This window comes from Pieris brassicae, chromosome 12, assembly GCF_905147105.1.
Source record: "Pieris brassicae chromosome 12, ilPieBrab1.1, whole genome shotgun sequence".
Taxonomy (NCBI): Eukaryota; Metazoa; Arthropoda; class Insecta; order Lepidoptera; family Pieridae; genus Pieris; species Pieris brassicae.
In genome coordinates, this window is record NC_059676.1 from 1,140,320 (window position 1) to 1,163,869 (window position 23,550).

At 32.8% G+C, this 23,550-nt stretch overlaps 2 protein-coding genes across 2 annotated transcripts; both read left to right on the forward strand.

The window, feature by feature from the left end:
- Positions 1–13,634: 13,634 nt before the first annotated feature.
- LOC123717466 (glucose-6-phosphatase 2) lies at positions 13,635–18,529 on the forward strand. Its single transcript, XM_045673464.1, has 7 exons — positions 13,635–13,874; positions 14,259–14,423; positions 14,838–15,029; positions 15,173–15,303; positions 16,135–16,331; positions 16,701–16,822; positions 17,436–18,529. Exons 1-7 carry the CDS (start codon positions 13,819–13,821, stop codon positions 17,662–17,664), a joined length of 1,092 nt encoding a protein of 363 aa, XP_045529420.1. The 5' UTR covers positions 13,635–13,818; the 3' UTR covers positions 17,665–18,529.
- A 2,069-nt stretch (positions 18,530–20,598) lies between these two features.
- On the forward strand, positions 20,599–23,550 carry LOC123717415. The gene is made up of 3 exons (XM_045673400.1): positions 20,599–20,643; positions 22,701–22,832; positions 23,338–23,550. Exons 1-3 carry the CDS (start codon positions 20,599–20,601, stop codon positions 23,548–23,550), a joined length of 390 nt encoding a protein of 129 aa, XP_045529356.1.

Genomic DNA, 23,550 nt, shown 5'->3' on the forward strand with positions numbered 1-23,550 from the left:
ACTGCCGTATTGAGACGTGATAGGGAATTACCTTCGAAGCCTGCTTAGCTGTTACTAAAAAATATTTTAGTTGTATATGGATATTTAAATGATTAAGGCAAAGGTGGCCTCACTGCTAACAAGCGATCTCTACCAGACAAGCCTAATAAGGAAAAATAAAAAACTAATACTAAGGGGGTAGTACAAGAGGAGAACGCAGATGCTAATTAAGGATTTTTTAGATTAACTTATTATACTTTAAGTAAAAGTCAAACATATGGCCTATGTAACCCGAGGATAGTGTGAAAGGAAAATATATAAAAGTATATAAAATGTATAAAAGTTTTTTCATAAAAAGATTTTCAAATTAACTTACCAATAGCTATACAAGCTATGCTAAGCTAGGAGAAATATAAATTTTAACATTGTCGTTTTTAAAATATATTCAATAAAGATATACTAACATAGATCCACTATATATACTTTAAATGATAATGTAAATTAAACATTTATAATTATACCAGAATTAAATTTCAAGGTTTTGCATTTATCAGACTCGTTCATAATGGTCAAAAGCAGGAACATTACCTTAAATCGTCAGGTTGCTGGTTGACACAATATCTCTCTTTTAAATACAAGACTCACTCAACTCTCTTTCTCAAATTGTGTGTACGCTGTGATGCTAGGTAGGGCTTAGGGATCCACCAAGTTAGGGTAGGGAGGAAAACATCGAGAAGGCATAGGGGGACAAAAGTGGTACACAGTGAAACTTACAATGAAAATACCTGTCGTCGCTGCTTGGATGAGTTTAAAGAGAACCCTACGACCTCGCTACCAAATATTGACGATAAATTGGGATAACGTTGTTATAGTAGATGTTGTGTTAGTGTTACTTACTAGAGCGAGGTCATGTTACAGGGTTTTGACGACGAAATGATAGCCCAAAATACTTTGTTTTTTGCAGAAAATAAGTCGACTTTACCGTGTCATATGAAACGCACTAAGAGCAAACACAATACATTAATAGACAAACGTGACGACGTGAACACGGCGTGAACTATATAAAAAAAATATTAATCATTTATAGACACAAAAACACATAAATCAATAAACAAAAAATTAAAGTATTGGGATTCACAATGTTGCGACCACCAAAAGATAATATCGGATTATCTAGATTGAAATATAATAGTATCTCTTGTATATACTGACACAAGCTGAGGATAGGATGGTGTGGAGGCAGCAAGTCGACGTATCGGTAAGGGCTTTCCAAGACAGGCACAACGTTCAGCAGTGAAGCTTTCATGCAACGAAGAAGAAGGTCACTCAGTGAATATGCATTACGTTTAAAACCTCCTTAATTTGGTAGTATTATGTGGAAAACAAACAGTTGTTTAAACGTAAAATTCATTTATTCACGATAATACAAACACAATACACTAACTTATTAGCCAATACGATAATGTCGAAATAAACCGTCCGTGATTAGACTCATAAGTTAATCTAATGCTATAAAAACCTATGTTTTGATTTATATGTACATGTTCAATCACGGTCAATGTATGTTGAAATATAATAAAAATACTATACTATGTATAAAAATGAATCCATATTTCCCTTGGTCACGGCATCACGCGTGAACGGCTGGACCAATTTCGCTAATTCTTTTTTTGTTGTGTTTGTTATTGTCAGGAGAAGGTTCTTATGAAAGAACATTGCGCCGAAAATTACAAAATTAGGAATACTTAACTACCATATTAAGTAATCATGACTATTGCTACGACGGCCATTTTCTTTGTGCGTAGCGCTTTTATCATTGAAACCTTTTTCATGTAAGCTTATGGTGTTTGACATAACATTGACAGAATGCGTGCTGCAAATATCGTCAAAGAGGATGTAAGCAAAATGAATATCGTTTAAAACAAATGCTTCGATCGGAGTTATTATAACTAGTCCACTAGTATAAATTAAAAACTCGTACAACCCGTCTAGGAGCAAATCAAGTGACCATTTGAAAACTGATATTAAATCGAGAAATGATTGCTCAAGCCTTTGTTATCATGTTGAACATAGACGAAAACTTTAAGGATACGGTTTAAAGTATAATTTAATGATGACAGAACCAATTAGACCTGTGTGTAGACTTTTAATACAGGTATTCGAAATACATAATTTTAATTTAATAAGTTTTGATGAGGGTGATCCCAAATATTTTTTCCTCGGCCGATCGTCACATTTATTAGTTTAGTCATTGTTGAGATTAACTCGGGTTACGGTAGACGGATTTTTATTTTGATATATACTTTTTGTTAATTATAATTGATAATAGTTACGTCCACTATTTAGAATTTTATAGTGAGTGTTAGTTAGTGCCTATGGACAGTTGTGGAGGTCTTTGTGGGCTATACTGTTACTTTGAATAATTGGAGATCATATCTATCAGGGAACCCCCACCGGGAGTCGATTCTACAGTTCGCTAGTTCGCAAAAGAAGGTGTCTTGTGAAGCGGACTGTGGATGACTTCCAGCCAGATCATCCCGGCCATCAAGGTAGATGAAATTTTGATATTTCATAAAAAGTTCAGTATTTTGTCGTAAAAAAGAATTTCAATATATATTTAGTTTTAGTAATTAACGTGATAATAAAAGCTAGTGTATATAAATAAACAAAAATTGATAGATAATAGAAAGAAAAATATTTCTGTCATCTGTGTTAATTTATTTATTTTTTATTTCAAGAATGATTCCTAGGTTTGCCTTAATTTATGCTTATAATGGGAATTTAAAACATATTTATCTATTAATTTTCGTCATTAGTGATTCATTACAGTACGTATCGCAAACGGTATCGACGACTTTCGTGGTATATCTTAGAATATTTTTAAAGACGAGTCTAGCTTGCGTAAAATCCGATACTTTTTTGTGAGATATCTAGTGAACCTGTGGACGTAGACTGCCTTATATCCGAATATTAAAGTCCTTGAAATTGGTCAGCCTGCCTGTTTGCTAAAGTACTATGTAAAGTTGTATGTAATCTGTTCATACTATTTTCCGGAAATGTCTGTTATAATTTTTATACTATGGAAGTCGAGGCAAAATACAAAATTCTGTTTTAAGGCAGTTTTTTTCACGCACCACCACTATACACACGCGACATATACACAGTAAAGGTTTATTGATCCGGAACCACAGACTATTATGTAAGCACAAATTTTAATATGCCATTGTGTAAGTAGCCATAGATATTGTCGTTTACTGTGGTTAATAAACACGAAACCAAAACCTTAACGGTACGATAAATATTGTAAAAGGTGGACCTTTATTTTTTAATCCGGGTAGGTCGTAAACATCGCCCTCACCGAATCACGGGTAGTTGGGAACAATCATTCCGGAATCTACACTATTTTTTCGGGTGAAAATGTTGCCATCTCCCCGAGGAAAAGTTTTATTGCCCGTGAAAGGTGAAGGGTTCTAAGATTTTGAGATAATTTTGTATTATTGTTGAATTTATAGTCTAGTACGGGACGAATTTGGTTGAAAATCCTTTTTTAATTGTACATTTTTTAAATTATATGTTATTTATTTTAAATTATGCTTGCTAATTAAGTTGATGTCTTAATATCTTTAAATCGCTCGAGTAAAGATATTATTTTAACATAGGACATGCTTAGACGTAAAGGGCTATGTAAAACATAACCACACCATAGGATTTTACATTCATGATACACGGGGACAAACTTGACATACAAAACGTCAGGGGCACAGACAAAACCACTTTTCAACATATGACGTAACTTAACAAATTCGGTTAGCAAGTAATTATAAAGTATTTCCCTTGTAATTCCCTCTGTAGTTATTTCGTCTTAAATCTAAATGATTGTCCTTTTTGTTTTGAAATAAATAGATCTAGATATATTTATTTTTCATTGAAGATATTTATTTAAAAAAAATGCTTTTTTACTCAACGAACAAGACGTTATTTGATTAGAATGTATTTATGTAAGTCTATACTTAATTGTAAGGGTGTTTTCATCCTTTTTTGCTACCATTGCATCCTACATGAATATACTATTCAAACCGTTTAGTCATCTTTCACCTACACCATAAACAAAATACAATAGACAACAAGATTATTTACACTTAAAATGGTTACCGAAACTAATCATTTGCTACTGGTAGCTATATTAACAACATACGCTCAGCGGGACACACCTATAAAACCTCTTTTGAACAAAACCCCGAACGCAATTGTAAACGTCACTGTCTCGAAACGTCAAAATGTTTCCATCTAAACATTTTTTTCGTTTGTTTATGGCCTATTATGCATTTTGTATAGCTTTCGTCGCCACGATTTGTAACGGATGAAATTGTTACAATTTCTTTCTGGTTAAGTTGTAAACGTGGTAAAATAGGTTTTTGGGCCAATATATACTTCTGGTGAAACATTGATCGCTTTTCATTTGCGTGTCGTAATCTACTACTGGTTTCTTAGTAGTCGAAAAGAAAAACTAACAATGGAATGTAAAGGAAGTGTCATTTCAAAAAGAAAAAAGACAATATTAATCATAGAACAGGGATTATCTTATTTATTATTAATAATTCGAGCGTCCCTCAACTAGTCGGCAACGTCCCACGACGGCAATGAAAGTAAAATCATGGCGTCGACCCGCGTAGATTGAATTCAAAATTGGAATCAAACGACAATCCTTTTTTCTTTTTTATTACGACGAATGGCGAATACGCTTTGACAGTGGGTTGCCAGTTGTGCATTTTATATAAGAAAACACTATCGATAAATATAACAAAATATATGCAAATAAGGCAGGTTTACATTATTAACATGTATATATTATGTGGCAATTCTCAAGTCAATATAAGAATCATTTCCTTCTTTTTTTAAGTCAATTAAATATAGTTTTAATTTTTAGACTATTTTCACGTTTAAGATGTATATTATTATATGAAAGCAAATTGAATCGCTTAGCCACAGAAAAAGACCGCGTTTTAATTAACGGGCTTTAAACATTAATTTATATCAACTAGAATATTATCACAGTATTTGCGTAAGACTTCCGATCGCACTACCCGACCGCGATTCTGTGAAAAATCCCAAAGGAAAATATATATATTAATAAACCTAGTGTAGTGAATATAAGTGCAAATGCTGCATCTCGGACACACGAACATAGTGTCAATAATAAGCTATTCACTAGTGTTGTAGAAAATTAAGTCAACATTTTTTTATATTAAGTTACTAAAGCTACCACGTCCGCACGAATGTTCAGATTTCATAAACATACAGGTTGTTTTGGCTGTAAAACTAAAACAATTTTGTACAACGCTCTAGTGCGCAGAGCATACGGCAGCATTATTAGGAATCCATTATATGATACGATTCATTTGCAATGCATTGAAAGAATACAAAGAAAATTTACTCGATAATATCCAGAGAAAATCCGCTTTTCTCATAGGCACCTGCACCACCAGCGATTACGAGGCGACAACGAGGAAATTTAAAATGATGTCATTGTACGATCGGTGATCTCTAGCTGGTGTTACGTTTTTATACAAATCATTACATGATTAAACAGAACAGTAACCTTACAGCATATTAACAATGTCGTTCCTTATTCATTTGAAAGGTTTAAAATCAACAGAATCTTTCAAATTCCGTCTACAAAAACCAACCTGGGAGTTCAGGTTCAGGATTTTTTATTTATTATTATGAGATCAAAAAAATTGTTAATTCTGCATATTGGTTTGTTATGATTCCTAATAAACGTTAACTCTCACCAAAAATAAAAATATCGACCATCAATCGACAAAGTGCTCTTAATGACAATTACATAAGAGCTTTAAAAAGCTTTCAATTAACTCCATAACAAGAGTATCACATTATCTCACCCCAAAACAGCTAATTGTAACTTTGGATTTGTGACATATTGGGAACGCTTTAAATAGAAATAATGCTGCGGTCATATAAGGCGCGAACATTTTAAAAACAAGCAATATACACTTACTAGAAACTGTACACGTAAGCCCCGATTTTTATTTTATGTTATTTTTGCTCACAATCTCATAAGTTATACTTATATATATTACACTTAAATACTATTTTCTATCTACTAATAATTTGTAGGTGTGTGCCTTTTTTTGGCCAAGGCCTTCTCCATTACCTGCCATTCCTGTCTGCACTGTACCACTCTCAGCCATGTTCCACCTGATGTTTTCTTAATTTGGTGTATTTGAAGTTGTCTTCCTCTTCCGTTGGGTACCAGTTTAGTTGTTGCTCCACATGCCACGCTTATTTTCACTTTCGGTATTTTTATTCTAGCATCTGCTAAATTGTTCATAAGTAATGTATTCTTTATTTTATCTACTATTTTCTTCCCCATTAGAGATAGCGCGACTGGTTTTTTAAACGTAAAAAATCAACGAGAAGAAACCTACGTAAAAAAAACAATAAAACCAAAAAAATAACACTCAAATTGATAACCTCTCATTTTATCTTAAAGTTAAAAATATTGCGGGAGAGTATTTAGACGTGAGAAGTGTTGAATTGATTTCATACATCATGATAATTAAAATGACATTGGTATGGGCTGCTACTTGTGTCGACACGATAGCCCCGTCTCACCTCCTACGGACAAGCAAAAAAGTTAGGGCCGCAGATCAGCCGGAAGTTGGCGCCTACCGTTGACTCCAGAGCTGGTGCTTTTCTCAACGAATAAGTATCGCAATACATGCTGTATGCCAGAGGGACCTTTTTAAATTTATTTGTGTTTCATTTATTATCACTACTATGTAGGTTAAGAGTGTTGTAAATACTATTAATTGATTGTTATGTTTCGGTTTTAATACATAATAATAGATAACTTTCAAATGACATTTACCTATATCGCTGATTGTGCTGTTGTTTTATAATTAATTAATCGGAATATACAACTTTCTTTGAATATTCTTTTTAAATTAAACTTCTTAGAACATGCTTCCGACGAGACGCCAGTTACGCATCATATCTATAGCTTGCTATCTGAACACAGACTTTAAACTATTAAAACTATTTAAAATGTCTGATGTCACATTATGGAGCTTATTTTAATGCCCGTATTTCGCTTTTTAGTTAATGCATTTCTTATTCATTGATGTGAAAAAAGAATTATAAAGTAAAAATATTGCTTCACTGAGCCACTCTCATCCCTGAGATCGAAGGTTTGATGCCCGGCTGTGGTGGACTTTCTCTTCATTCATTTCACATTCTCTCGAACGGTGTAGGAAACATTAGACACAAAAAGTTGACAGCGGGTATCAGGCACAGGAGGCTGATCAACTATTTGCCTATTGGATGGACAAATGATCATGTTGTATCGCCACTGAGTTATGTTTTTTTTTATATCAAGTAACTCGTAAAAGTTTAATGGTTAAATAATGATGGTCACTAATATAAACCGTGTTAATTGTTTTAATTTACTTAAACGTTACATATAAAAACAGGGTTTATAAGAATTAGGCAACGGCAAGCGGTCCTATCGCTGACACGCGATCTTCCAGCCAACCCTACGAAAAATTAAAAAAATAAACACCAACTGAATGTAAAAGTGCAAGAACTGCATAAAGATTTAACAACTGAAAGAATAAAATAAAAGTATTATAATATATTATTAAAAAAGCTAATCTTAGAGTTAATGAGTCAGAATTAATATATTACAAGGCAAGAAAATTAAAAAAAATTGTAGACTGAGTTCGTCTAATTTATATAAATATATCATCGAGTTTCCTAATAATTGACAGCCTTTCCCGACAAAAAAGGCTCGTAGGAGGCCCCGACACGTTCTAACGGATCCGGACGATCCAATTACGATAGCCAATGACAAATTAAAAGCTGCCTGCGAGGCCAATAATAATAAAAATAGCCAAACACAGATTAGGGTAAAAAACCACGTACTTCGCTCACTCCAGTGAGCTGCCGTCCGCTTCAGGCGCTTGACCACCCCGCGAGGGCCCAAGCCGAGGTCCGAGTCTCACAGGAGACGCCCTTGCGCTAGCCGCGGGATAAACGCCAATTCAGGCCTAGCTACGATCGCCAAAACAGCCCTAGCTGAGCTGTAAAATGCCCTTAAGGCCAAAAGCGAGATTCCATTTAAAAAAAAAAACAAATAATTGACCAAAAGAAAAATTACTACTAGAGTTTTTAAAAATACTTAATAACACTTTTGGGACAAATATTATTCTATTAATTGGTACATGATAATTAATATTAATTTGATAATGTAATAATATATTTAAATGATGATGTAGTGATAAAATAATATAAGAATCGACTACGATATGATAATGTTATAATGCTATGTAAAATTCTACCTTTTAATTATGTCAGAGAAATTTATACGACAATTTTGTACCATCTTGCAAATAAATTATGATTATTATACGCACTATAACCTACAATAAATACAGATTATCGTGTTAAAAAAGTTAACTCCATTGACAATAGACTATTATCACTTGTGCGCTGTCAAAACAGACAACGATTAAGCAATCCATTTTCGAAATAATAAAAAAGAGGGTCGCAGGTGCCCGTTCCGCCCCCACGCGGCAATTTGACAGACTATTTATCCGGATTTAGCCGGCTTAGGGGCGGATATAACCGGTTCTAAGTGGATAAATGAGAATTAACTTTGTTTTGATTTGTTAACCCGAGGGTTATTTAGTCTAGCTGATACGGCGTTTTTAAGTTGAAGTATAAATTAAATGTTATCTATATATTGCCTTATATAAAAAAAAACATATTTTGGCAAAGGCCAAAAATACCACAATTGTCTCTGTTTGTAGAAACGGCGTTTATTGCACGATAATAAAGTAAACCTATGCGGTAAAGCACAAACCACATTTAAAAATAGTTAAGACAGTGTCTATAATCAGTTTAAGTTCCGTATATTTGGTAACAAAACAAATAAGTAGTGCCTGAATTAGATCAAAAACAAATCAGTGACGATAATACCTTTTAAGGCCTAGATTTCAGATTTCTGTATCCGTTTCATGATTATTTATCAATCTAATAGGCAAGCCGGTTTCGCCACGATGTTTTCTTTCACCGTTATAGCGAACGTTATATGCACACATATAAAGTGTTTTGGTGCACAACCTACGACCAACGTTGGGATCGAACCTACGAGCTCAGAGGTGAGAGTCGCACGAAGCCACTAGACCGACATTGCTGCGGCAATAATCTATTCATATTTAAAAATTCTCAAAGAAGTAGTAAAAAATGTTTCTCTATAAGCGGGATTTTTAACGCTTCTAACAATACCTCAATACGTGGATTTTTAAAGACGACCCGAGAACCCTATTGTCATAAAAATTAGGCAAATTCAAGGACAAGAAATAAAAACATTGCTTTTACCTAATTTCCAAGCGTAACTAATTGCTGACAAAATGGTCGCCGCCCTAAGAGAAATTATTTTATTGACGTATTATTTTCACTTTACAGTAGTAAATTATTGTTATATTGCAACCCAGATACACTACCACACTTTACGGCCAGAGACAAAAAACCCTTTGCATTGTCTGTGATGTTTTGGCGGCAACTTTGACAATTGCCAGGTCGTATTTCATTGTCTCATTTAAATCATGGCTTGGTTAACGTCATAATTTTCTTATTGCTCTTAATAAAAACTCATGACCATTTAAGTAATCATAAATTAATTTAAAATTACATAGACAAACGTCTAGCGTAGGTGCAAGTAGCGGAAAAGGAATCATATCTAAATAAAATCAAAATGTATTTGTAATTCACACTAGAAAGTCGATTGTACAGATTACATAGATTACAGTCGCAAGCTGCTTTGAGAAGGAAAACCAATGTTTTTTCTAAAACAGCTTAACAAACATAAATCCATAGTGAATTTATTATCTATAATATAAGCATTACAAACTTGATCACATCACGATTCAGACATTGAATGGGTCACGAGGCAGACTGACTCATTTTCTTAAGCAAATTCAATTGTATTTTCTAGAAGTGAACCCACGATGTTGCTCGACTGAAAGACCGGTTACGGGGGAATATTACCTTGATATTAGATACTTACACAGCTTTAATCCTGTGTTAGAGTGAGAAAGATAGAGTGTGCCCCCTCAGGGAGGGGGGAGATTATATTTTAATACAATAATTCTATGTGATCATACGGCGTTTACGAGAAATGGGTCGGTTTACATGAAGGAAATATTGGCGAATATATCTTTGTTAATTTTTTACAACTTTAGGCTTTTTTAATGATATGTGCCTTTGTCCTATTTAGTGTAGAATTTGTGTTCATAAAAATATTTACATTCTATATGAGTGGGCAGTAAATTTGTTTGCGTTTTAATATTCTTTATCTGTTTTATGATCATTTGTCAATCTAATAGGCAAGTAGGTGATCAGCCTCCTGTGCCTGACACACGCCGTTTGTCTCTAAGGCAAGCAAGGTTACCTCGCGATGTTTTCCTTTACCTTTCCAGCGAATGATAAAAACAAAGGCTATTGGTGCACAACTGGGGATCGGACCTACGACCTCACAAATGAGACACACTGACACTGGTCACGGAAAATAATTTACATAACACAATGTACTTTCTTTATTTTTTCAATATCTTCTCTTTAGTCAGTTAGTTAAACGAAGTTACTAGTTTAATAAGATAATTAAATTTGATGTGATTGGTACAAGGTATAATTAATGATTAATTAATGATTATCATATTTAATTTAAAGATACTTACAATTTAGTACGTACGTACACCCAATACTAAATTACTTATAACGACTAACATAGCATTCTTAAGACAACTTTATCTCAAGATATATCTCGCGGACATTATTTCCCGTAATCCAGTCGCAATGTTCAAAGATTAAATTTGCTGAAAGTCAGTTTATTCGCGCCTCGAGTACCCCGGGCAACGTAAGTGCTGTTTTTGTTTGCTTTGCAGAAATTGATAGGCTGTATATCATATTACATTTCTTTATATGTAAATTATATTTATATAGAAGCAAATTTGTTTTGTGTCTTACACATATACTTGTATGCTGTTTAGTACTTGTTTATGGTTGAAAATAAAATATCTATGGTATAGTAAAATACCTATTACTCTAAATATATAAAAGATAGTATCTACTGCTTGATAGCAGCAGTTCTTGTAGGACTCGCTCAGAAAAGGGCGTGTTCTTAGGATGCTGGCTAAGGAGAGGAAAGATGCCTTCTCAAAAGTGACAATGACAAATTATTCCTCTTTATTGTAATAGGTATCTCTTGGCAAATGTTGTTAAATATTTCACTGACTTCTGCAGGTCTCTGAGTTTTATTTTGTCTTCTTTTATAGACAAGTAGAAGAAACGTTTGCCGTGACCAGGGTTCCAAGTCGATATATGAAGAAAAGAGAATTTTGCTAAACACCAATCTTATAAATATAACTGATAGATAAAATTTTATTCGGATTAAATAATATATAGGCGAGATAAAGGCGTTTTTAACTTAGTTTTCTTTATGTTCTCTGTATTTTAATACTGTTTTGGATTTTGTATTGGTAATTTTTTAAACTTTTTTTATAAGTTCTAAAACAGAGAATATAACATCACAAATTGTACACACATCAATTCTATTAGATTATAATGAAGCTAGCAAAGGGAACAGATTAAATAAGCAACCACAAAATAATAACAAAAAAGTAATATTAATAACTAAAACTAAATGAAAACTTAGACCTCATGAATAGCATAAACAAATGAATATTTTACAAGCCTCCCAACTTACCGTAAGTAAGTTGGGAGGCTTGTAAAATATATCAGTATTAGTAATTACATTGTAAGAGCGAGACAGCCTATGCACTGGACCATTAAAAGGAGCAGATAAGCGAGCCGTAGGTACGTAACGAAGACTTTTAGTTCCAGCAACTCAAGAATTATAAAGAAAGGAGAAGGAACATTTTCTTGAACATGATTTCTTTTCACAGTATTTTTGACAATTGCGAAGAAAGTCACCTAATTAATGTTTGTAAATTTCGTTATTGTATATTGAAAATAATAAAAACATCACTATTGGCCTTTTTTGGAGCTTAATAATCTTAATAAATAATATTTTTTCCTAGATCGAGGATGCCTCAATACTAACCTCTGTTATATTCATTATATGCATTGTGAAGAACCTTTGCCGCTGATCGTACTGCTACCATAGTATCATACTCAATTATTAAAACAATAATCCAGCTTCACTGGCCTTGGGGGTTTAACGCCATCTAGTGGCGATTAGCGCGTCCAACCTACGACTTCACGAAATTATTTTGCTTAATTTAAAATAAAAATTCAAAGGATTTTCTTGGCTCCACTGCGAAAATAAAATCTAATTTCCTTATTTAAAGATGAAGGCTGTGGTTGTGCGGTGTGGAGGTGGTAAGATATTCACTATATTCTTTTACAAAAACCTACAAAATATTTAACATGTACTTTTTAAGTATAAGAAGTTTGAACCAGACAATATGGTAATAGTAATGATTACAAATGTCGAATATATCTGGAGTCCAAACCAATACGACTTAGGGTGTAAGAGTGTACCGATTTCGAAAAAGTAGACTTGAGAGCCTACTGATAGTGTGCTTAATAATAGAGGACATTTGACGACCACCCCGTAAAACATTTAACATGTTTGTACCACATACCATACCCTCATACCCTCTGTTTAAAAATAAGTTATAAAGTGACTTTTCCTTAATATAGACCTCTTGACTATATTTTAACCATGTGATAATTGATCGAAGATAACCATTTATTCATTTACGACATACTACGTACATTTTACGATACGGTATACGGTAGGTATATACAGAAATTAAAAAATATATTTACTGATAGTTCTCGAATCAAGGTCGTAAAGCGAACGAGAGGAACTTATAATACACTATCCCACTCTCTAAGTTCTAGTAAGTTAAATAATAATCTCGGGTTCTTTGTTTTTAATTAACTTAATACAACAGGAGACCTTCATTTGGAAGCGACGAATTCGACTACCAATGCTGCTTCCTAACTTCTCTCTAGTCTCTGTACTACGTATACCAAACCATAGAAAAAATTAGATAGCATATTAGTCTTTTTCTCAAAATTACGTTAGAATTTGTTTAAATAAAGGAAATTGTTTCAACAAAAAATACTCCACAATACAGTGGCATCTATTGTGGGGCAGCTTTAGCTACGAAGAACATAAGTTTAATAATTGACAAAGATATAATGACGTGTCATAAAACGTCATAATAGTTAATTTTTTATATCCTATATAGATTTGATGAAAGGGTCATGAAAGCTGTACAAAGCCATCTTTAATTAAGTAGCGTATAGTAAAAATAGTACGTACCATCTAGTAAAAATATTATTATAAGTCTTGTACTTTTGTATTAAATAGCTAGATGTCGCTTAACCAAACTTAATATTTGCCGTATTCTTTTGGAGAATAAATACGGCAAACATTAATTCTGTTTTTTTTACGTATTTTGCAAGCGAAAATGTGAATTTTAATTTGCAATCAAATAAAAATTTATACTTTCTTCTCCCTAAAGTCAGAAACCTGCTACTCATACAGAAATTGAAAACATTACATTTTAATGAATGATCAATAAATGCATATGACATGACATTGACATTCAAAATTTTTCAGTGTGCCGGGCGCCGGCCGCTGTGTGACTTATTTAAATGCGATTTGTTTAAATTCCAATTTCCAATAATACTTGTTGATTCGATCTTTTTTGACAAAAATGCTTTAAATTGAACGATACTTTGGTTAACATCTCCTAAAGTTGTGAAAAAGAAAGCAGAACCATGAAGGAACATTTGTACGCACTCGGAGTGACCTGCATCCAACATATCCAATATTGGTAATATTATTGATTTTTCCTTTGTATCGCTATTTGTTTTGTACAAATAAATATATATATGTCTGAGAGACTGACGTATAACACAAATCCCTTTTTTTATGAAAGGCCTGTAATGAAGATAGACCCACCCAACTGGAGCCTGCAATTTATATTAGGCTTCAACACTGACTGATAATTAATAAATTTTTCTTCTATATATTCTGGCTGAAGATTATAAGCTTTTTTGTTTATTAATATTACACAAGAAGTGTTAAGTTAAACTTTATGAATTAAGCATACCAATAATGGTTTTTCTTATTTAAACAATTATGAACTTTTTGAACAAAAAAATTATAAAATAATGATCTAGAAATTATACTTACAATATATTATAAAATGTTTCAGGTGCTCAGATTATGCTCCATTCTTAGAGCAAGTCAACAATTTCTACAATCCAAACAATGTACTAGATATATTGTTCCCAGTTATATCATTCGTGGACTCTGTATTTGCTTCACAACTCTTACTTGTCACATCATTCGGTGGCTGGCTAAATTGCATATTGAAATGGTATGTAAAAGATATTTTTGATAACCAAGTATGCTTTTAAATAAATATAATCATAATATACATTATACAGTCAGTTGACTCTCCATAATTTGTTTTTGATTCCTTAAAAATCCTCAATTAATTGAATAAAATCAATGGTAATAAAAAGTTCCTACTCTCTAGAAAATTAAAGTGATTTTCATGTCAAACACACCAGTCAATTGTTTTTATAAATTCCTTGGACAATTATAGACTGAAGACACTCTTATAAAAAAGGGTAAAGGACTTCTTTTGCGAAATAAAATATTAGTGAATAATAGTATTCAATTGTTAATAATAAATCACGAATTTTGATCAAACTCTTATTTCCTTCAGTTATCAAAACTTTCGGTAATTTTAAATTTATCTCTCATCCCCTGGAGTCTCTTCTTCCAGGTGGTTCCTAGAAGACCGACCATACTGGTGGATCCAAGAAACAAACTACTATATAGGATCTGAAAGACCAAAGTTGTTACAAACATCTCAAACATGTGAAACCGGGCCAGGAAATCCTTCTGGCCATACAGCTACTGCAGCTTCCGTTCTAGTTCTTGCTATTATGTGGATTTCTCACATTTTCAATGATCGGTAAGAAACGTGCACAATTTTCCTTATATTCTTATCAACTTTATAAGATATGTAAAAGATCTACTGCTTAAATAGGGGTCCTATTTATGTACAATCAGTTGGTAAAAGAAATGGCTGAACATTATCAATTAAATTATTTGCAGCAAATGGAAGACCTCTCTTTGGAAGTATGCCGTATACCCACTGTTTGGAAGTCTACTGATTAGTGTGATGTTGGCACGGATGTATATAGGTACACACTTTCCACACCAGTGTATTGTGGGAGCAATTATTGGTAATATATGCTTATATAATAAATAAATATATTTTTATGTGTAATGAATAACTATAAAATTATTGGATTGATTTAAAAAAGTATTTATGTATAGTATGTATCATATGATACAGAATATCACAATTAATAGGATCATCGATGAAAATTTTGGCGAAACAGAATATTATTTCTTTTAGATAGCTCACTTTGTTTGGTTGAATGTTGTGTTATCTTTAAATTAAGGTTCTTGTCCATTTATTATGGAAACTACTCTCTTCTGAAACCTTCACGAAGCAGCTAAAGCTGAAGGGTATAAATTGTGCTAATCTCTGGAAATTATTTTGGTTAGTCAATTTGTATAATCGCTATAGACTTTTTTTTATTGACTTTTAAGACTATATAAAAAAAGTTTATATATATGGTTATATGCTTGATATTGTTTTTATTTCTTTTTTAAATAAATTTTGAAATTTTAAGGAATTGTATAGATTGGTACAGTAAATAGAAACAAATGAATGACTCTCTTATGAGTTTAGTTATTATTTACTATATATTTGTCACCTTAATAAATAAATTTACAATTATTCAAAATAAGTATGACATAAAACTGTCCCAATGTTTTCTTTCTTACGTTTGTGCTATAAGTCCATGTTCCTAGAATTCTATTTCCTCTCTATGGGACTAAGTATAATAAATTGTAAGTTTTCTTTACTATGCGAACAAGTTTTTTTGTTAAAATATTATATCGACTCTGGAGACTTAAGAGACATTTTAGTATGAGTAACAAAATCAATGAAAATGAGTAAATTAATTATAATATCTATCACATAGTATCTATATTTTCTATTTCAGGTGCGTTCCTGGCTCCAGCACTATGCATCTACATATCGGATCCCTATATATGGCAGTACGGCTCCTATTTGAAATATTCACCGAAACAATCGATTAAATTTCACATGACATGCGCAGTGACAGCGATCGCGATGTGTCTCGTGACATATCATACGTTGTTATTGAGTGGAATTGATCCGGATTATACTGTGAGATTGGTGAGTAAATTTATTATATAGAATACCCAAGAAAAAAATATATACGAGGTATAAAGTTATTGTTAAAAATAAATGTAAAAACTTGCTCAGCTAGTTTGAAACAGAGTTTGTCTTAACTAATGTTTAAACCGAGAAATATTGATTCTTCAACAATTTATTTAAAAAAAAAATATTTGTCCTGTAACTAGACTGTCGTCATTGTCTACAGCCTATTAGTTATTTGGACACCGCATGATCAATTTGAATGAAGTGACCATGCGTTGACTATTCAATGTAATGGTCATTTGAAATTGTTGAAAGTACCATTTCAGAATAACTACCTTAGTTACCCTTTATAATAACTAATTAAAATAGCTTTATTTTTATTAGGCTTTCCGTTGGTGCGATAATCCAGACGACATCCACGTATCAACAACTCCAATGTTCGCGATGGTCCAATGCACGGGTGCAATGCTCGGATGGTCTATGTTCGTTACTCCAGCCGTTTCAAGGTGAGTTATCTGTGATTCGCATTATAAAATTTTTGAATTTTATATAAGTACTATTAATTTTAAAAGTCCTCTTTTTAAGGACTCTCAACTAAAGTACTCTTTTGTCTTTTTTGTCATATTGTGTTATTACGGTGCTGGAAAAAGTCAGTACTGTAATTTTTTTAATAGTATAATAGCATGTGCATAAAAAATGTGAAGTAATGAAAAAAATACATGAGCGTTTGCTAGGGGCATGCACCCGATGTCGTAGGTTCGAACCCCGGCTGTGCATCAATGGAAATTTCTGTGTGTTTTAGGATTTAAGACTCCGTCATGCCCTGATCGAAAATATTGAAAGCTTAGGTGTCACAGAAGACTACGCCTGACTAAATGTTGGCCTAATGGCTTCAGTGTATGACTCTCATCCCTTAGGTCGTAGGTTTGATTGAAATTTAACAACAACGGTAATGGAAAACATTATGAGAAAACCGAGCCTTAGACCCACAAAGTCGACAGCGTGTCAGACAAAGAAAGCTATTCACCTACTTGCTAGAAATCTGAAGCCCAGACCTAAATAAGTTGTGGTGCCACAGATTATATATTTTTTTTTTGAATTGACTTTTCCGATTTACAGATTCCGCCACGACACATACAAGAGATCTTTCATAGTTTCAGCCGTTTCGACTATTCTTATAACATACGGATTGCACTGCGCAGAGGCCGCTATACCCGATGAAAACATTACGACATTCTACACACTGAATTTCATTATAAACATCATAAAGCCACTTCTCTATCTGAGGGTGCTTCCAGAGTTGTCGATGTTGCCATTCAAGGACAAACCTCAAAATTTTATTAATTAAAAATGGCGAGCGTTTTGCGCGGTGTTTAATGTCAAATTTATACCAAATATATCTTAAATTTATGGCTCATTTCTAATGTCACTGTCAAGTATAAAAAAATAGAATAATGTCTTGAAAAAATACAACTGTCAACAATAAAAAATCGGTGTTGTGGTACTGCATTTAAAATATGTGTGTATTTGTCTATTCTAAGCACAAAGATGCTGAATTAACCAGTAGTTGTCTATATTGAAATAAAGATTATCCCCCCTGTTTATAAAATACCAAATAGCACTTTTAAATTAAAGTACTTTTCGTCTCGTCTCTTGTGATGAAAAGAAACAGGTGAGTACTTTAAAAAAAGGGGGCAATTGGACTTTTATGAATGAGGGGGTAAATCAATAAGTGTGATATTTAAGAAGTAATTATAAGCTTTCGGGTTTTTTGAAGTCTGGCAAGCTATCCTATTTTAGTTAAATCTTCGGTGTTATTAATTTAAATACTGTTTTTTTTTAATTTATATATTGTTTTTATGACAAAGTTTAACAAGCTTATATTAGTTATCATAGTTTTGAACTTATGATAAATTATTCTCGGTTATTAATCTGTGTGTAAACTTAATTATTCATAGAAACTAGATATCTAACAAAAACACCTCTATAACGATAAAAAGTTCGCTACTTCATAAAATTTAGATCCCTTCATTTTAAAATAATATTTAGTTTTTATGAATCACATAGTTTGTATGTTTAATTCTTCACAATTTTAATGAATCTCAATGTCGTAGATAATTGTGTAGACTTATTGTAGTGGATTATTATAATTCTGTGATCTATTTTTTGTTCATCAAATGAATGTTGTTTTAATAAAGTATATTCAACTGTGATTTGTTTTATTTTGATTATATTACAGAAACTATACTTTTTTGTTTTGACATTTTCTTAATGTTAAATATAATATACAATACTATATTTAATTGTCAATTGACTCGATCAAAACATTTCCTGATAATTTGAGGATTCCCTGACGCGCGATCTCATCTCTTAAGTATTGACCATCGCTTTTCAGTTGCCTTTCAGTCTTCTATAGATTGAACACCGGATAATCCTTGGAGAACCGGAGAATTGCACAACCTGACCATCATTCCCTTTCAATCTTCGCACCTATAGAAGCACGCTGGAGTTTCACCCTTTCGTTGTTGACATCCCTGATGGGTACAATTTGGATTGTTGTTTCTTGAAAAACAGCAAAGGAGTGGAAGTTTTGGTTCAATTAAGCGGCCGTTAAATAGGCGTCGTTTGGAGGACTATGCCCTTTAATAGACTCCTTTTCACGTAAATGTTTAATTTCAGTTTTCTTCAGTTTAATTTTTTAAAATATATTTTATCTATAAATTTACTTACTTGTTTTCTGTTACATATACATTGTTAATCTATGTAATCTGTTCTGGCTTTCTGTAGTAATTAAGTGTTTTATTTTATAATGTGTATGTTAGCTGTAAGTTTACTAGTAATTAAATAAATAATATTAGGTGGGATTGCAACCACACGTATGTCCAGTTCTGTATAAAAAAAGTTCCTTGCCGATCCACTCTCGATTGTTCTATAACCATCTTCCTTTTGCCAGACTATATCTTGGCCATCATTAAGATCGGCGACAAGAGTTTGCAGCTCGATGGATTCTTTAGTCTAGTATATAAACTTCCGGGCCGTCTAAAGTATACGAAGAATTGACATTTCGAAAGCTTCTTGTATCTTTTTAACAATAAAAAAATAGATTTTTAGTAAAGTCGGTTTGCGGACGATAATTTTACGTGATAACGGCATAAAAAATATTTATGAAATAATTGCATACTTTGATATAATTAATTATAATCAGTAAATTATCATTATTTAGTATTGTTTAATACAAAGTAATTGAAAATTAAATTTAACAAACTAATTACAGGTAACAATGTGCATTTATTTTAAGTTGTTAATAGCTGATAGTAATGGTCAGGTTGTGTAGTTCCAAGGATTTTCCGGAGTGTAATCTATAGGAAACTGAAAAGCGATGGTCAAGACTTCAGTATTGAGATTTTTATAGCATCCAAGACACCTAGATGACACTAGGCTGCACCGACCCAGAGTTGACTGTAGTTGACAGAGTTGCATCAGCGCAAGATAATGGACACTTCAAATTGTTAACAACCAATCAGGTTTTTAAATACAAAGTCAGCCACAGCCGGATTTTGAGGAAAAGTTCTGATCGAGTCAATTGACAATTAAATATTGTATTGTATATCATATTTTAAATTAAATATTGTGCGATAATTATTCGTGTCTTTTGTGCTCGCACTATACCCATTTGACACCCGCTAATAACGATGTCAAAATCGATGGACTGGCTATATGTCATATATTATATATATTTCATATTAATTTATGTAATCTTACACAGTTTTAGATTTTAGAATTATGATCAACTAAAGCGCCGCTATGGAATTAATATAAGTTAATACAGATCGCGATAAATGATAAAAATTTAATAAGCGCAATCAAGTACTCATAAGTGTAATATGATTATTATAATAATAAAAATGTATGTTTGTTTGCTACGATAATAAAAATATGCAACTAGTATAGTTTAAGATTATCTTTTAAGAATGGAAAATCCCTTGGGAGGTACTTTCTAAAAATAGACGTCAAATAATAAATGTGTTTTAACCTGTATTTTAAAATGTAATTCTTGTTAACTCATTAATTTTACTACGTGACAGTACGTATTTAGTAGACCATTCAAAATCGGTTATGTACTTCCAGAGATTACAGAGAAATTAAACCTACACTTCCAGTATAAGAAACAGTAGTATACTACTAGTGTTTAATTTTCTGGGCCCCAGAATTACATAGATAAGCAATAATTTATTAACCAAAAGGTTATATTGACGTAAACTCTCGTAACGATTAAACGAAAATGAATAAACCTGATACATTTACACCTAAAGATCTACTTGATTATGTAAGTAAATAAAAAAATATATAAATCTTAAGTTTTTGTTTATATATATCTTTTTCTGAGGACGGATTTTTTAATTCTGTTAAAATAATGAGTTTCATTTGTTTTTACAAAGTACTGTTTAAGTCTGTCAGGAACGCGATCAGGCAAATCTGTGGCCGAAAATTAGGCAGCAGGGAGTGTAAAATCTCGCCTTTCCTAAAAAGAGACCATTATTCAGCTGGGTCTGGTGGGATTGGCAGAAATATCCTCATTAGATTTATGAGCGAGTCAGAGCCCACTGGTTTACGAAATCCACGTCACCTTCTGTATATCACACTGACATATTTGACAATTCTATATCAGGAGTTTTCCAGCTGCGATCTGTGCTTGAGCTCTAGATAACCTGGCTCTTCCAAAAGTCGGACAGTCAACAAGTAAATAGACCACCGCTTAGTCGGTTCTTTCTTCACAATCGCGGGGCTTGTCTTTAGTCTGAGTCTGTGTAAATAGACTCCAAAATCCCCGTGGCCAGTGAGGAGCTATGTGAGATGCGAAGCGCAAAAACATTTTTGTGATCGACGCTGTTTCGCCCCCCACACGGCGCTCGAACCAGGTCTCTAGTGTCTGGAGTAATGTCAAGTAGAAAAGCCTATCTCCCCGAGCCATCAGCTAGGCCTCATTAATGGTACTTCTATGTTCGAAGAAGCTATTCGCAAGAGATACAGAAATCTGACGTGAAGACAATTTTTTTTTAAAGAATGAGTTTTAAACGTACGGGCAATAGTCATAATATTACGCACAATGGAACTATTGAGCGTCTAAGTGCGGAAACTGAGTCCACACATACATACATAGTCATGATATTAACTGAAATTCCTAATGAATTCTCTATTCATATTACATCTTTCAATTTGTAAGTAATCACACACAGTGTGTTACATCGATATGTGTCCAAGAGGTGACAGTTTCCTTATGTAATCTTTAGGAGTGAAGTGTCAATATAAAAAAATGGCGCTGTAATTTATACATTTAAAAGTTTGATTGATGAAGAACAAATTAATTCATTACCGATTTGCAAAGTAATAAATCTTTCCTTCATGTTTATTTATGTAAATCAATTAGCATTGTCATTTAAGGGATATATATATTTATGCAGATTCTCTTAAATAGGAGATAACCTTCTTTCTCGTTGATCTATTTCACTTAATATAGTCTGTACAATTTATTTATAAATGCGAAAATTTTTTATGTACCTAATAGCAGGCAAACGTGCAGGATGCTCACTTGATGTTAAGTGCCCATGGACACTTACATTGCCAGAAAGCTCGCAAATGCGTTGCCGGCTTTTTAAGAATTGGTACGCTCTTTTCTTCGATCTCGAGTTGAAAACTATTTCAACTCAAAAAACAATGTTTTCTGATAAACCTACTGATTTAAAAAAAAATGTTTTGTTCCGTCTTGGTTTCTGTCTCTGATACATCATTTAATAATTGAGACATCCTAGAATTAACTTTAGCCATTTATTTTTAAACTTTGTTTCTCTCTCTACAAATAATATAAATAAAGATTTTATTATTATTAGTATTACTTTTTAGGTTTGGCCCTCAGATTTCTGAATCATTTGTTAATCTTATAGTCAAGCCGTTTTTGTTACGATGTTTTCCTTAACTGTTCGAGCGAATGATACGCACATAGAAACAAAGTCCATTGGTGCACAGTCCGGTATCGAACCTACGACCTCAGGGGTGAGGGTCGTACGCTGAAAACACTAAGCCAATGGCTTTGAATAATGTCCTCTGTGCGAACAGAATTATAGCTTATAATTTTCATTGATTAAAACAAAGTCGAAAATTTAAGTATATTTTTACAAATCATGAAAATTCATGGCGACTAAGCCATTACAATATTCTATATGATTAAGTTTTACAAAACGTATTTATTATCAAACTGTTTAAAATGATTTCGTAGGTACTTAATAAATTAAAATTTTATTTAATAGCAAAAATAATATAATAATTTGAACTTAATTTAACTGAATCTTACGTTTTTAGTATTTAATTTGCGTAAACAAATTCTAGGTAAAATCCGTAGTAAGAGTGTCAACCAGAGATAATAGAGACTCGGGTTCTAACTACGCCTGGTTGCGTTCAAGACATTTAAGTGTTGCAGAAGACAACGCATTGGACAAATATGAGAGTTTAGTAAACAAAGTAAGTATTAAAGATTATATAGTGCAGTTAACCCATATTGCGCTTGTGTAGAAATTTTGTGACAAAATGGTGATATTTACTGGAATACAACGAGCAAACGCCAACTCCTGACGCTCTCGTTCAATATCAAGATAGTCTATAAAGCCTACTTTGAGGAATACCTGGAATATTTAAATGTTCAAACTCTGCCATTATGGCATTCATCAATTTGAGCTGCCAGGCTCAAAGACCATGTACTTACATTTATCTTCATTATACACGAGGCCATGTCTCGCTGCATATGCTGCACAAACCATCAGCATAGCTAACTCTATTAATACTGATGCCACACAATACACAGCCAACAGGAAGACTGCTAAGCTCGACGAACAGTTATTTAAAATATAGGTTTTTAAAAAGAGTTTTAAAGACGAAATTCCGTTATTTTCTAAATGAAAATGACATTTTTAACAGGTTTGACAGATCACAGAATAAGACGATTTCATGAATGAAGTTTTAATTTCAGTTGTCACCAGAAAGCTGCACAGCCATTGCTGTCAAACTTGATACATTGACAGAAGGCACGCAAATGTCATCGGATGATGTTATCAAGATGTTCGAGAAGCTGCTAGAAGAACAAGAGAGTATACAACTGCTACAGCTCGTGGACAAAGGGGGAAAGAAACTTCCAGCAAGGCATGGCAAACGACGAGCTACTATTGCTTTTATTTCTTACTAA

What these genes read in the sequence shown, in the direction of transcription:
- LOC123717466 (XM_045673464.1), top strand. Translation starts at nt 13,819, where the DNA reads ATGAAGGAACATTTGTACGCACTCGGAGTGACCTGCATCCAACATATC. An exon ending in ATCCAACATATCCAATATTG is followed by an intron (nt 13,875 to 14,258) that starts GTAATATTATTG and finishes AAAATGTTTCAG; the next exon opens with GTGCTCAGATTATGCTCCAT. An exon ending in TATTGTGGGAGCAATTATTG is followed by an intron (nt 15,304 to 16,134) that starts GTAATATATGCT and finishes TTTCTATTTCAG; the next exon opens with GTGCGTTCCTGGCTCCAGCA.
- LOC123717415 (XM_045673400.1), top strand. Translation starts at nt 20,599, where the DNA reads ATGAATAAACCTGATACATTTACACCTAAAGATCTACTTGATTAT. An exon ending in CTAAAGATCTACTTGATTAT is followed by an intron (nt 20,644 to 22,700) that starts GTAAGTAAATAA and finishes AACAAATTCTAG; the next exon opens with GTAAAATCCGTAGTAAGAGT. An exon ending in ATGAGAGTTTAGTAAACAAA is followed by an intron (nt 22,833 to 23,337) that starts GTAAGTATTAAA and finishes TTTTAATTTCAG; the next exon opens with TTGTCACCAGAAAGCTGCAC.